Source organism: Symphodus melops, assembly GCF_947650265.1.
Source record: "Symphodus melops genome assembly, chromosome: 4".
Taxonomy (NCBI): Eukaryota; Metazoa; Chordata; class Actinopteri; order Labriformes; family Labridae; genus Symphodus; species Symphodus melops.
In genome coordinates this window covers 2,376,249-2,389,722 of record NC_136694.1, presented here as the reverse complement: position 1 = coordinate 2,389,722, position 13,474 = coordinate 2,376,249, and the positions used below count along the sequence as shown (strand labels likewise).

The window sequence follows — 13,474 nt, the reverse complement described above, 5'->3', positions numbered from 1 at the left end:
ACACCAAAATATTTTAATAATTTTACAACGAATATAATCATCACATTTTTATCTAAATGAATACCAGTGGGAGAAGGGATAGCTACACAGATGTCTGAATGTTTCACTAACAAGTACATTTAACGAGCCTGTATTTGTTTGTATTATTATTATTATTATTATTATTATTATTATTATTATTATTATTATGGGATGACATCAATAAAGTAGCTTAGTTTGAAATAAGGCGCAAACTTTTCTTTTTTTTTGCCACTGGATATTCCTGTATGTCCCTGAACGCAGCATGACGTACGAGAGGCCGTGCGAGGACGTACGTGTGGCCCCGCCCCCTTTTACAACAGCCACCCCCCCAACCTACAAAGTGACTGTTTCACCAGTCTGTGTGTGAATTTGAGTCCGCTGGAGGTTAAGTTACGAGGTTAAAACACTGAGAGTCGACGTCCAGGGTTTATATTTACTGCGTTGACTGGTCTCTGTTTTTATTTTATTTTATTTTGAAGTCAGGAGGAGACGGAGCCTGAATTCATTCATCCACATCAACAATGGCAGCGCAGGATTTTAATATTTTGCTCGCTACGGATTCCTACAAGGTGAGTGTACTCTTCCCTCCTTTCGTTTCTCTTTCATTTTCCTGTGAAATATAGAAATTAAAAAAATATAGCTTCATGTAATTGGTATAAGGTCAAACAGTTTGCTCCAACGGTCGTTCAACTGAAATATAACGTTAGCCGTGTTGCGTTTAAGGTCACAATGTTGTGACTGAGCTTCAACCTTGTAGTAGAAACTGAAAGTAGCACAACATCCAGCTGATTTCACTTAAATGTGTGATTAACCGTTCTTATTTCAGTCCACACTACTGTTTAGTTTTAAAGAAAAGAAGAAGGCCACTACAGGTAGAGTCCCGCCTGGACATATTTCATTAAACTTTAACATCTCAGGAGGGAAACGAGCTGCTGATTCAATCTTAAGTTTCGATTTTACCAAACCTTAAAAAAATCTCTACGCATTTCTAAGGATTTTTTTTGTTTGTTCTATTATTAAGGATAAAATAAGCTTTACACCTGGGTGAAATGCAGAGTAAGTGAATAAGTAAGGCAGTCTTTATTTATAAAGCACTTATAAAAATAATTAGCTGCAAAGTGCTTCACAAATGCAAAAGGTGAAAACAGGAAAGTAGTTATAATGGAATAAATAAATCCATTATAACTTATTGTAATAAATTACATGAAGGCTTGTGAGCTGGTAGCCGGGGTAGGTGCCTTGCTTAAGGGCAAAGCAAGGTAAGTGAACTAGCACCTCTCCAGCTCCAGACCATTTTTCTTATTGTGAGGGGGGAGACACTCAGCGTGCAAAGCCAAAGAAAACTTTATTCAGTGGAGTCATTGAGTCCCAAGACCTCCAAGGTTCCCCCCTTCAGTAAACCAAGCCATGGTGATTCACTGCCTCGTCATGTAGCGCACACACCCTCTTCTAAGTCATCGTGTCTCCAGCTTTCAGTTTCATTTCAGGGAAGTATGAAACTTAAACCCGGTGGTGAGTCAGCTGGCAGGTCGGGTTGGGGCGGGGGGGCTAAATGTCAGATGTCATTAAAAGGTTTGCACTGCTGCCAAATGGCAAAGGTCTGCACGATGACGGGCAGGGCGGCCTTTCTACTCTCTCGCTCCCCTGAATGAAAACGGGTCCACAGCAGAAGCTCGGCCAAGTGGATTCCTCCAACATGCCCGTCATCACATTCACATAATACAAAGTGATGTTGTGCATTGTGGTGAGCTCACATGAACGCTCACTCTGTGGGGGGGGAAGGTTATCGGGTTTAAAGCGCCGCTCTGTGAAACCTTCTTCAAGTACCGCAGCTTATTTATCACCTCTGTCATCCGCTCCAGAAGTTTCTGCATTTCACTCTCAGACAGGAGACTCTTTCATTTCCTCATTTATAGAGCCCGACGGCCGATATTAGGATTATCATATCAGCTAATTTTATCGCAGGTGTATTACTGGATTTATTTATTTGTGTTGTTGTTGTTTTACAGTGGCAGTTCTCTTTCACCTGTAGGGGGCGCTTTATGGCTTACAACAAGCTTCATCACTCTGCAGAGTTTGAAGAAGTGACGGGCGAGCATCCAGAGTCTGGTTCCAGTCGAGTCACCGTCGTGTCTCCATTCTAAATCTCTTCCACAGTGTTCACGTCGAAACAGAGCTAAGAAAGCTCTCCGCCGATATCTCCGGATCTGATTTATTTCTCTCCCCAATATCCTCAAAGAATCCCGTATCTGTCTGTCCCTGCTCACTTTTATTAAAGCGAGGCAGTAAAGCGTCCTTCACGCTCTCGTCCACTCGCCTCCAAATGCAAAGACTTTATTAACGAGCGTCGGCGTGCTAATACGATAGACCGGTTTAATCACCTATGTGCGCTTTCAGGATTCACCTCGCTCATGAATCCAGCGACCTCATGTGGCCCCGCTCGGTGATATTTGCTCTCACATGAGGGGGAAACATGTTAATTTCTGTGCCTCCGTTGAGACCATGGAGTCTGTCAGCACGGTTCCATAACAAACAGCACAGTGTGCTTTTATCTCTCGGCTTGATATTCATAAAAAGGTGGCTGCTGATTACCCCGCCTTGTGTTTTGTTTTCAGCTGGACTTGTCGATTGCATAACTGGGTGTAATGATTAACACCCGTGTCCTGCCTCGCACGTCCACCTGCGTGAGCCATGTGGCTGCAAAGTTCACCAGGAACTTGCTGAGGTTTGATTTGTCCCCCCCCCACGTTCACTCTCATTACATCACGGCGTCCTGGATGTGTTGAGTATGCGGCGTGTTAATACCACAATCAGGCCGTTTGTTTGTTTGCACACAGCTCACGCTTCTCACTCCTGATCTGTGTGTGGCGTGTTAGGATCAGCTCCGACGTAGGATACTGAAAATGACAGGATGTAAGGGAAGGTGCAGTGAGCCTTGAGAAGATTGAAGCCTCCGTGCCTTAATGATAGAACGGATTAGATAGATAGATGGAGACTGTATTGATCCTGAGGGATTAGTTATCAGTGATGTTACAGATCAGATGCTGAAGGTGTGTTTCTGCCTTTCTCTCAGATCGCTCCTGTTTCTTCTGCAGTGAAGATAAAAATGAAATTAGTGATGCATTCCTGATCTTTACATGGGTTTGTTCTGTTTCTTGTTATTTCATTAACCAATCAGGGGAGACTTTAGAAACATCTGTGGAGTGTTGTGACTTTTCCTCGTGGTCGTTATGTCACAACCTCTCAGGATGTCGGTTCACTCTCCTCAGCCTCTCACTCGTGGACAGCGAAGGGGATGAAGTCACAGGTCGTTTTTCAATATGCTCTTCTTCGCTGTTCTGGCGTACCCGTGAAACGCCATCTTTTAGCGGTCGAATGATCAACTTTTATAAATATTTTTAAAACGTAATTTCATTGTTGATGTAGATCAGCGATCAGATGCGTTTATTAACAGGCTACACTTTGGTATGCACCAGAACGCTTTGCTCTGCTGGAGGCGGTTTACGCAATCCTCATAAGAAAACTGGTGAGTTTGCACCAAAGCTCTTCCAAGAACAACTCCAGGAGAAGGACTGACTGTTCTCCGTTTCACCTACTGCTGCGTGACACGCTTACACGCACGTCGTCAGGTAATGTTGGATTGTCTCAGCGCACCGTGTCCAAACAGCTCCAGCCTCGGAAGCTCTGCAGTAAAGTGAACAATGAGGACAGAGGGGAGGGAAAGTCTGCGTGCAGGATGAACTCTGAACACGAGGCGCCGCCCTCAACATAATCACCTTTTGATTGCTTCCCCGGTTCATGAGCGTGATAACGATGGAGTAATAAATGAAGAGAGCAATGATTTGAAAGAGGCTGTCGAAGGGTCAGGATTTATAACGAGTCATCCTCCGAAAGAACACGATCCAAAATACTTCATTAAAGAAAAGGAGAAGCGCTCTGTGGGGAAACCCCTCCTGGCCCCGCCTCTCCAACCGGGGCGCGAGAGCCAGGACGTCACCTTAGTCCCCGTGTAGGCGGGTGAAGCCGAAGTCCGATCACGTTTGTGTCATCGGTGTGTTGTACGAGGCCGCGGTGACCTTCCTGGTTCAACCAGGCGTCTCTGCTCATCATCATAGTGAGAGAGTAACTGTGAGCGTGAAAAGAGTCCAGTTAGCAACGTTAGCACCAACACTCGTCTGGTTACGTCTACGATCGTAAAAACTCAAGTGACAGTGTCGCACGATGACGTCAAGCGGAGGAGAAACCGGCGTGCAGCGTGCCTCAAACCCGTTTTCCCAACTTTTATGTAGGCTCCTCCCCCTCGGCACCAACGGAGCGAAGAGAGAGACACAGACGAGTGTGTGGAGAGCGCGGTGAGGGCGGAGCCAGGATGAGAGGTCTCGGGTCAGACTGTAAGCTCGACCACCTTGCAGTGACCTGTAACCCATGCTCCGCCCCTCGCACGCGTTAGCAACATGTGGCCTTCAGCATCAGTACATGTGTTGTTCATCCGCTCAGCCAGTGTTCCCTGCCTGGCAGTGTGAAGGGAAAGAACCGGGAGAGAGATCTTCAAACAGACGGCAGGACGAGGAGAAGAAGAATGTGGAGTGAATTCCTCTCGGAGAGATTTGGGAGCGCTTGTTGCTGCTGATTATTCCATTACTGCGAGGGGAAACACAAAGAAGCGTCTTGTGCTTTAAGCCGTCATGTTTACTGTACACACACAGGCATCACGTTGAGGACAATCCTCGGGGTTTTCAGCTTATTAGTGTGCTTACTGGGCTTTGATTTCATCCTGCTCAAACACAAACCGGCCTTCTGTGGGGAGATTACAAATGGAAGAGTAAACAGTGCCCACAGTTAGAGTGATTAAAGCTTGTTTCTTTTATAACATGTTGAAATGAGACTCTGTTGAACTCTTTGTGACTCTGCACACTGCGTCTTCTCTTCCAGATCACACACTACAAACAGTATCCTCCCAACGTCAACAAGCTCTACTCCTACTTCGAGTGCCGACGTAAGAAAGGCTCCCAGTTCAGCGAGGTGGTCTTCTTCGGCCTGCAGTATCTGCTCAAGAAGTATCTCACAGGTACGCTCTCTCGTTCAACTTTGTTCTCAGATATGTCCCGCCTCTTTTCCCATATTGGGAACGCTACAGTCAGTCCCAGGGGAGCGTGTGCTCGCTCCAACGAGCCGATGGGCCTGGATCAGTGACGTCTTTGTCTTGTGATGTCACTCCACACATTTTCAATGGGGGGGGGGGGGGGGGGCGTGGGGGGCGTGCAGCTACTGCGAACAGGAGGACATAGGAGAAGACGCATCTCCATGGACTTTGAATTTTTGCACAGAGATGTGTCTAAACATGCAGAAGACACCCGATAACACTGAAGAGCAAATAAATCCAGAAAAAGAAGAATATGAGACCTTTTAAAAGGCCACTAAAATCTTTCCTTTAAACTGGACGCACACTGCTCCTCAAAGCTGTGATAGGAAAGCAGTTTGATCCATCAGAAGCCCAGAGGGAAGGAAGCCCTGGACGCTTCACCATGTCTCACTGATTATTTCATGACCTGCAGTCGTCCATTTTATTCTTTTATCTGCTTCATGACTCGTTTGTGTTCTGGAGATCTCTTCTCACTGATGTTGTTTTCATGAGATTGAGAAGGCGTCCACATGTTTCTCATGTTTCCCCTAAAGGCCAGGTGGTGACCGAGGAGAAGATTCAGGAAGCCAAGCTCTTCTACCACATGCACTTCAAACAGTCGGTGTTCGATGAAGAAGGCTGGAGGAAAGTGTTGGAGGTAAGCGTGCTCCTCCGTCACCCTGTCTGCATTCATGCATTCATTCTGACACACGTGACTCAGAGTCAATGTGCCCGCTCACCGTGACAGAAACACGACGGCCGTCTGCCTGTACGGATCAAAGCTGTCCCCGAGGGGAGGATCATCCCGAGAGGGAACGTACTCTTCACTGTCGAAAACACAGACCCAGACTTCTACTGGCTCACCAACTACATCGAGGTAAAGCCTCAACTCTTTAAATCAACACACACTCACATTAACAGAGCTCAGTCGTGACATGAAGGTCCCCTGGTGTCACTGCAGAACGTTTGACTGTGCAAAGACTTTGTCTTTTATCCATCTCAGCTTCCAGGTCAGTGTGTCTCAGGTTTCATTCGACCATGCAGAGGAGCAGGCACGCCATCACAGCAACCTGTGTGGATTCACACAATGAGTTCTAATCCAAAGTGAGACTAAAACGCCCTCCTCTTTATCCCCCCCCTCCCTCTGATGGCTGCAGACTATGCTGGTCCAGATGTGGTATCCCATCACAGTCGCCACCATATCCAGGGAGTTTAAGAAGATCTTAGCGAAGCACCTGAAGGCCACGTCAGGGAGCCTGGAGGGCCTGGACCTGAAACTTCACGACTTTGGCTACAGAGGCGTCTCCTCACAGGAGGTAGGAACACTCTCCTCCCCCCTCTTTTTACAGACCATCATCACTGAGGAGGAGGAGGAGGAAGCAGAGCTGCTCGTCTGTCTGTTACACATTTCTGCCTGGGATGTACATGTGAATAGAGGAGAGTGTGAATAAAAGCTCACTCTGAACTATGATGGAGCAGAGTTAGCTGTCTGAAGACTGCACAGAGGGGAGGTCACTTTGTCCCCTCCATTACTCCTCCACCACATTCAGATTGAAGCTGGAGCGTAAATATCCAACCAGCAGTCTAAACATAAGCACTGACTCAGCTGTGTTCACTCTGATTAGAGGTTGAAAAGCAGAAATGGTCCATCCACCATCAAAGAGAGCTTCATGTTCTGACTTTTGCCTCAGAGGTTGATTTGAACATTTGTTGAAAGATGGAGCAGCAGCTTGTAAGAAAGGTGAAGATAACGTGGTTTTCTTTGTATCGAGAGTTTCTCTAGTGCTGACACAAACACGTCTTTAACACTCAGAGTGACTCTTCTCTGTCACTGACAGATTCGTAAGCCAACGCCTCATTATCAGCTCCGCTCAGGCCGGATGGACGACCCATAGAAGACAAACGTTTCAGTCACTTGTCAGAAGTGTTGGTAAAATGTTTGCCAGCGGGCTTTAATGACGGTGATCCCCGGCCTCAGGCGCTGTGATCAGCCGTAACAAGCCGAGCAGAACCAAACCTCCTCTCTGACTCCAAGAATGAGGAGTGGAACCTTCCTGTCAGACGACATCCTGTTTGTGCTCATGGAGGCTTCATGTAGACTGGACCTCCTCTTTAATGTCTGTCATTAAACCATCCAAACCGTCAGCACCCGATGAAGCAGGTTGGATTTTGCAGACGTATAGATGACTCCTGCTTTCTCTCTCCTCTGACCTGCAGTCTGCAGCTTTAGGTGGAGCCGCTCACCTGGTTAACTTCTGCAGCACTGACACTGTCGCTGGGCTGCTGATGGCTCAGCGCTACTACAGCTGCCCGATGGCTGGCTTTTCCATTCCAGCAGCAGAGCACAGGTAACACAAACACACACACACACACACACACACACACACACTCTTAAACCTGTTAAATCCCTCCTCACATGCCCTGCACTCCTTCATTTCTTGAAGCAGTGTCGATGGGCTGCGTGTGAGACCTGAACGAATGCATCGTAAAGACATAGAGCCGTCAGACGTTCACACGCGTCTGTGTTACAGTGTTTCACATTGATTTTCACCTAAACATCAAGTCAGAGTCCTCGTATGTGTGAATGTCCTTGGAAATAAAAACCAATCTAATTCCTGTTCTGACCGTAACCGCCATTAAATGATAAAAGACGCTGAGGAGCTAACGTGGATGCTTGAGTTGTGATGGAGCTGCGACAGGTTCACCGGTCGGCTCTTCAGATATGTCAGCTATTGTTCCCTCCTCCGTGTCGTGCAGCACCATCATCTCCTGGGGGAGGAACAGGGAGAAGGAGGCGTTCGAACAGCTCCTGGACCAGTTCTCCTCGGGCCCAGTGTCGGTGGTCAGCGACAGCTACGACATCTTTAACGCCTGCAAACACATCTGGGGAGACAAGCTGAAGGAGCGAGTCGTGGAGCGCAGCCAGGATTCATGTCTGGTCATCAGGCCGGACTCTGGAGACCCTGCAGAGACTCTGATTGAGGTAAAACTGGGCGCTGTCACAGTTCTTTTTGCTATGATTTAAATGCATCCTTAGATGATAACAATTTGTTTTGGGAAGAAACATCAACTCTGATACCGATATCTTTGTTAGCTGTGTTGGACTTGAGAGATAGATGTATATATTCACAGGTATCGCATTAATCCCTCAAATTCAGTCATTAAACACTCGAGGAAAAGATCTTCAACGCAGACGTGATTGTCACTCGAGTGGAAAGTCACTGAGCATGTACGTGCCCGACGGCCTAGCGGATATGTTGCGCGCCGCATGTACCAGATCTTTGAAGCGTCCGTCCCTTGATGGCTCTTTATTAAAAAATGTAATAAGAACGAACCGAGCTTTTAAAAGACTTAACACTCCTGGTGTCGACACGTTTGAGTGTGAATCACACGTCTTCCTCTTGTAGGTCCTGAAGATTTTGGAGGAGTGTTTCGGCAGCTCTCTGAACTCTGTGGGATTCAAGGTGCTGCCACCTTATCTGCGGATAATTCAAGGAGACGGGATCGACCTCTGCTCGGTGGACGAGGTGAGGAGAGTGAGCTTCATGATGATTCCTCTTCACTTGTTTTTGTGCGTCAGTGTCACTCATTCGTCCCGTTTCTCGTCTTAGATCCTGGAGAAGCTGAGCGATGAAGGATGGAGCGCAGAGAACGTCCTCTTCGGCTGCGGCAGCGCTCTGCTCCAGAAGCTCAACAGAGACACGCTCAGCTGCGCCTTCAAGTGCAGCTACGTGGAGAGCAACGGAAAAGGGGTGAGTGGAAGCTCTCTGCTCGTCCAAAACATGAAGAGTCAAGTGGAGTAACAAACGAAAAGACCAGAGAGGCTGCACGAGCTTTGTTTGTCCCTCGACGGTGAAGTGTAAGAGCCGAGAGCGAGGATCGACTTTAAAGAGAGCAAAGAGCTGCAGGTGGATAGAAAAACACACAGACATAGTAGGAGGAGTAATTCTCTTTAGGTTTAAGTTAAGAGTACAACATGTTGTGCTTGAGGGCAGAAAGGAGCACAGTGACCCAATGACCCCTCTCCGGACTTTGATCTAAATCTGGCTACGCCTAAAAGACCTCCACCTGCTGACCTGAGGGGTCGGGTCAGGAGCCGAACCATGGGGACAAGAATAGGATTTGAAAAGGGATTCTGTGCTGTGGAGTGTCAGAGGAGAGGGATGTAATAATGATGTGATAAATATCAGTGTGTTTGGAGTGAATAGTTTCCAGCTTCTGAGTGTTTCTCAGATCAGCACTCAAAAGACGAGCACGACACTTTAATACACAACAGTCCCTAAACAGGACTTTAGTGCCACATGAAGTCTTCAGTAAATGTTTGTTTCAGACGGACGTGTACAAGCAGCCGGTGACCGACCCATCCAAGGGTTCAAAGAGAGGTCGCTTATCCCTGAGGAGAAACTCTAACGGCTTCTTAGAGACCATCGAGAGAGGAGCAGGCAAGCCCGAGGAGGTGAGTACCCGCAGCTCGCTTTTCTATCCTGTCTGTGCCGTCCTCGACCCGCACGCACGGCGAGCGCACAGAAGGTAACAATCCGAAGTTACAGAGTTATTCCAGAAATCATCCATAAAAGTGCAGCTGACGCACTGTCCAAGCCTGTGTGCCTTTAACAAACAAAGAAACTGCTTCCAGCTTTCCAGCAGTCAGGCTCTTTGATCCAGCAGAGGGCGCTGTGTTAATGTTCTTCATCTGTTGGCGTTGAAAGGTCGGGTCAGTGCTCTCATTGGCTGTTTAAGGCTCGGAGCAGTGACTTGAAGCTTCTCATTGGCTATGAGGTCTTTGTCAATCTGCGTTAAGCGTGTGTGTGTATGTGTGTGTGTTTCAGGACCTGCTGGTCACCGTGTTTGAGAACGGCAGCCTGGTGAAGGACTACTCCCTGGAGGAGATCAGGAAGAACGCTCGGCTGAGGGACGAGGCGGCGGACGCCACCCTGCACAACCACGAACAGGACCTGCTGCACAACCACATCATGAACGGCAGCCATTAGAACAATCACCAAGCAAACGCCTCCCACCACGCCCACGGTAATGTCCGCGTTTAACCTGGTATGAAGACTACCAAGCACAACCACCACACAGACCGCCCCGAGGAGGCCAGATTACAGCACGCCGCCGTGTCAGGGTCCAGACCGGCTCCAAAACACGCATTTACTCATCATTCACATCTCTACATTTCCATGAAGCCTGTCCTTTAGTTTTCCAGAGTTCCTGTTGTAACAGCTGGAGGCTTGATCTGTCGTACGAGGAGGGGAGGCCACATTTTTAAAAGATCAAGAATCCAGATCCAATGACAGCTTGTCATGCTAACATCACTTCTATATTATTGAACATTTTCACTGTATCTGCTGCTGCGTTCACACGCCGCTTCACTGACTGGGAAAAGATAAAGTGGTGGTGAACGTTTTGACGTGTCGTGTTCGCACATGCAGCCCGTTCTGAACATTCAGGGACACGAGGTGTGTAAAATCAGTGTGTTTTATCCTCAGTGATATTTTCTCAGCTGCCGAGCTCCAGCAGCAGAACAGTGTCGGACTCTAAAGGACCAAACCCCAGTCGGTGCCTTAACGACAGAAGAAGAGCAGCGTTTCAGAGCGCACATTTATCACAACGACAGAAACACGTCAGCAAGCATGACGAAGCGTTTTTACCACACGGCCTCCCTGTTGTTATTTTCATTCCAGTCGCTCGTGATGACCAAAGTGGGCACGCTGGTTCATTGATGATATCCACAGCCGAGCCGTTAACGCTGATCCTCTGAGTGTTATGGATGGAGTCAGCACAGCCAGCGCTTCTCTGCACGGAGAAACGCCAGGTGGACGCCACGGGGCCTGATCTCCTAAAACCACGCACACAGATTGAATCTAACAAATTAACATTTTGAAAAAACTCTATTCTATTTTAAACTAACTTCTGGCAGAAATTTTCAGAAGCTTTTTTCATTGAGTTAAAGTTGAAAGATTTTCGTGACAGTTTCAGGAAGTTTTTGTGGAAAATGTTCAATAATTTGTCCGAAATATTCTGTAACTTTCATCAGAAAAATTCAAAAAACTTTCGGAGAATATTTGGTTTTAAATACTTTTTATTGATAACAAAATATGGAGCTGTTTTTCATCCTTTTAACAATGTGATGTGATTCTGGTGCTCGTTCAGAACGCTAAATTAGTGTTAAATTTTTACTTTGATTTTTCCATTTTTATTGCTTTCCGTTTGATTTCACTCATGATTGGAGTGTCTGAAGAGATATCCCGGAGAACACCGAGCGTGACACTGCCAAAACCCAGACATATGTTCAGATGAATAAATCATCCATGGAATATAACAGGCAGAAAAAGTTTAATATTGATGTTTGAGATTGTTTTGTTTCTTTAAACTCGAGCGTTCCCTCAACCTGCTTACTTCATCTCCCAGAATGCCTTTCAACAACCTCTACACCTCTTTGAAAACAGCTGCAGTCTTTGGGTAGGCGTGTAGTGCGCTCCATTTACTCAGAACTGGGATTGATGTCGCTGGGGCGTTTCTTCAGGGGTCAACTCTTTCCGACATCGAATGGAGCGCATCATGTTTTTAATTATTATATTTTAATTCAGTCGCTCTCTTATTTTGGCGGTACAGAATCTATCAGGACGTGTTGTAAATTCAGTTCTGTTAATCCCAGTCGATGAAAGTGACCACAGACATGCTGATGATAAAACACCAGCTCATTGAAATAACACGCTGAGCTGAATACTCGCCTGCCTGTCGAACGGCTCCAAAGCTGCTGATTGGTTTTGCTTCAGTTTCAGTGTTCATGCTCGCTGTTTGTGTTTGCATCCTGTCTGCACGGACATGAGCAGTGTTTGTACAGACGACAGTTTTCCCTCCAACACTAGACCACATGGTCCTCATGCTGTACAGTACAGACACTAACTGATCATGTAGTATATTTGTACATATTCTTCTCAGAGTGATTCTGCTTCTAACCGATCTGTATCCTTCAAATGTTCTCTGACTTTGATTTGTTTAAAAAAAAAAAAAAAAAACTTTTTGTAATATTAAAAAAAAGTTTGAACACTTCTTACTGGGATAATTTTTTTCAAGGTGAATGTCTAAAACCATAAAGACACCAAGGTTCAAATCCCAAAGGACCAGAGGAAACGGTTCAGTAAACCAGATTCAGAAGGTCTCACCATGCATGCCTTAATTTGAACAAAGTCTAAGATAATATTCTTCATTCAGCTTTTTCTCCTCAACTTGAGAAACTCTTCAGCTTTACTTCACTCATCACCAGGATCTTTCCTTTCAGGGCAGATTCACCAACCTGCCACTAAAAATCCCTGTTGTCTTCCTAACAGCTTTGTTTGTTCTATGACATTTGTATTTGTCTTCCATTAGTCTCCTGAAGCCTTTTAACCCACAATGACAAGACTGAAAAGAGGAATGGAGAAAGAAGTAGAATATTCAGATCAGGAATTGCAGTACAGTCGAGTTGTAATTCTTGATTTAGCCAGAGGAGGGCAGCAGACAGCATAGTGCGCAGGCAGCAGCGTGTTAGTTCAGGAAAAACTGAGTGCAATGTTTACTCCACAGAAATATGAAAACTTGTTGGAGGTGCTGAGGATGAGGAGCCTGGGTGGACCTATTTAAATCAGAATCAAACTGAACATATTAATTTCTGTCACACTGCTTGAACACTATTATTTGCAGTACTGATTTCAGTATGCACAATGTGGCATGAATCACAAGCCTAGAAACAATATTGAGAGAAAAAAGCTAGTGTGCACATTCAGATATTTAGCCTACATGTATGTGCAGGACGGAAGAAGTTTAAAACACTGCAACGTTTCCATCCAAAGGATCTTCTTCATGTAAATGTGGGAGGAGATAAGGTGAGGTAACCTGCCAAATATCACCTGTTTGAACAAAAAAAAAGACAGGCTCAATTCATACAGCAGCCACAAGAGGGAAACAAGGGACAAAAAACCCCAGACAAAATACAAATAAAAAAAAAAAAAAGTTTTTAAATGAGCAAATTGCACATACGTTGACTGGTCTTAATAAATGTCAGGAAGAAGAAAAACCAAAAGGACGCAGGTTTGAGGAGCTCCAGGGTTACTCTGTAAACTATTAAAATGTCTTGTTTTCCTCGCATTTTGATGTCCTGATGTTTATATATATATATATATATATATATATATATATATATATATATATATATATATATATATATATCCTTTTCAGAAATATTATTTAACTAGTTCAGAATATCGATTAAAATGCCATGCAGAGAAAAGTTGTATTGGTTAAATCACGTTATTAAATGTTTTTATTTATTTATTTGACATTTGTGAC

General features: G+C 45.7%; 1 protein-coding gene across 1 annotated transcript; it reads left to right on the top strand.

Annotated features, from left to right (window-relative positions):
* The first annotated feature begins 316 nt into the window (after positions 1–316).
* nampt2 (nicotinamide phosphoribosyltransferase 2) lies at positions 317–12,199 on the top strand. The gene is made up of 11 exons (XM_079341820.1): positions 317–590; positions 4,954–5,089; positions 5,698–5,801; positions 5,892–6,020; positions 6,301–6,459; positions 7,361–7,491; positions 7,901–8,126; positions 8,551–8,670; positions 8,755–8,895; positions 9,474–9,599; positions 9,973–12,199. Exons 1-11 carry the CDS (start codon positions 543–545, stop codon positions 10,132–10,134), a joined length of 1,482 nt encoding a protein of 493 aa, XP_079197946.1. The 5' UTR covers positions 317–542; the 3' UTR covers positions 10,135–12,199.
* Positions 12,200–13,474: the final 1,275 nt, after the last annotated feature.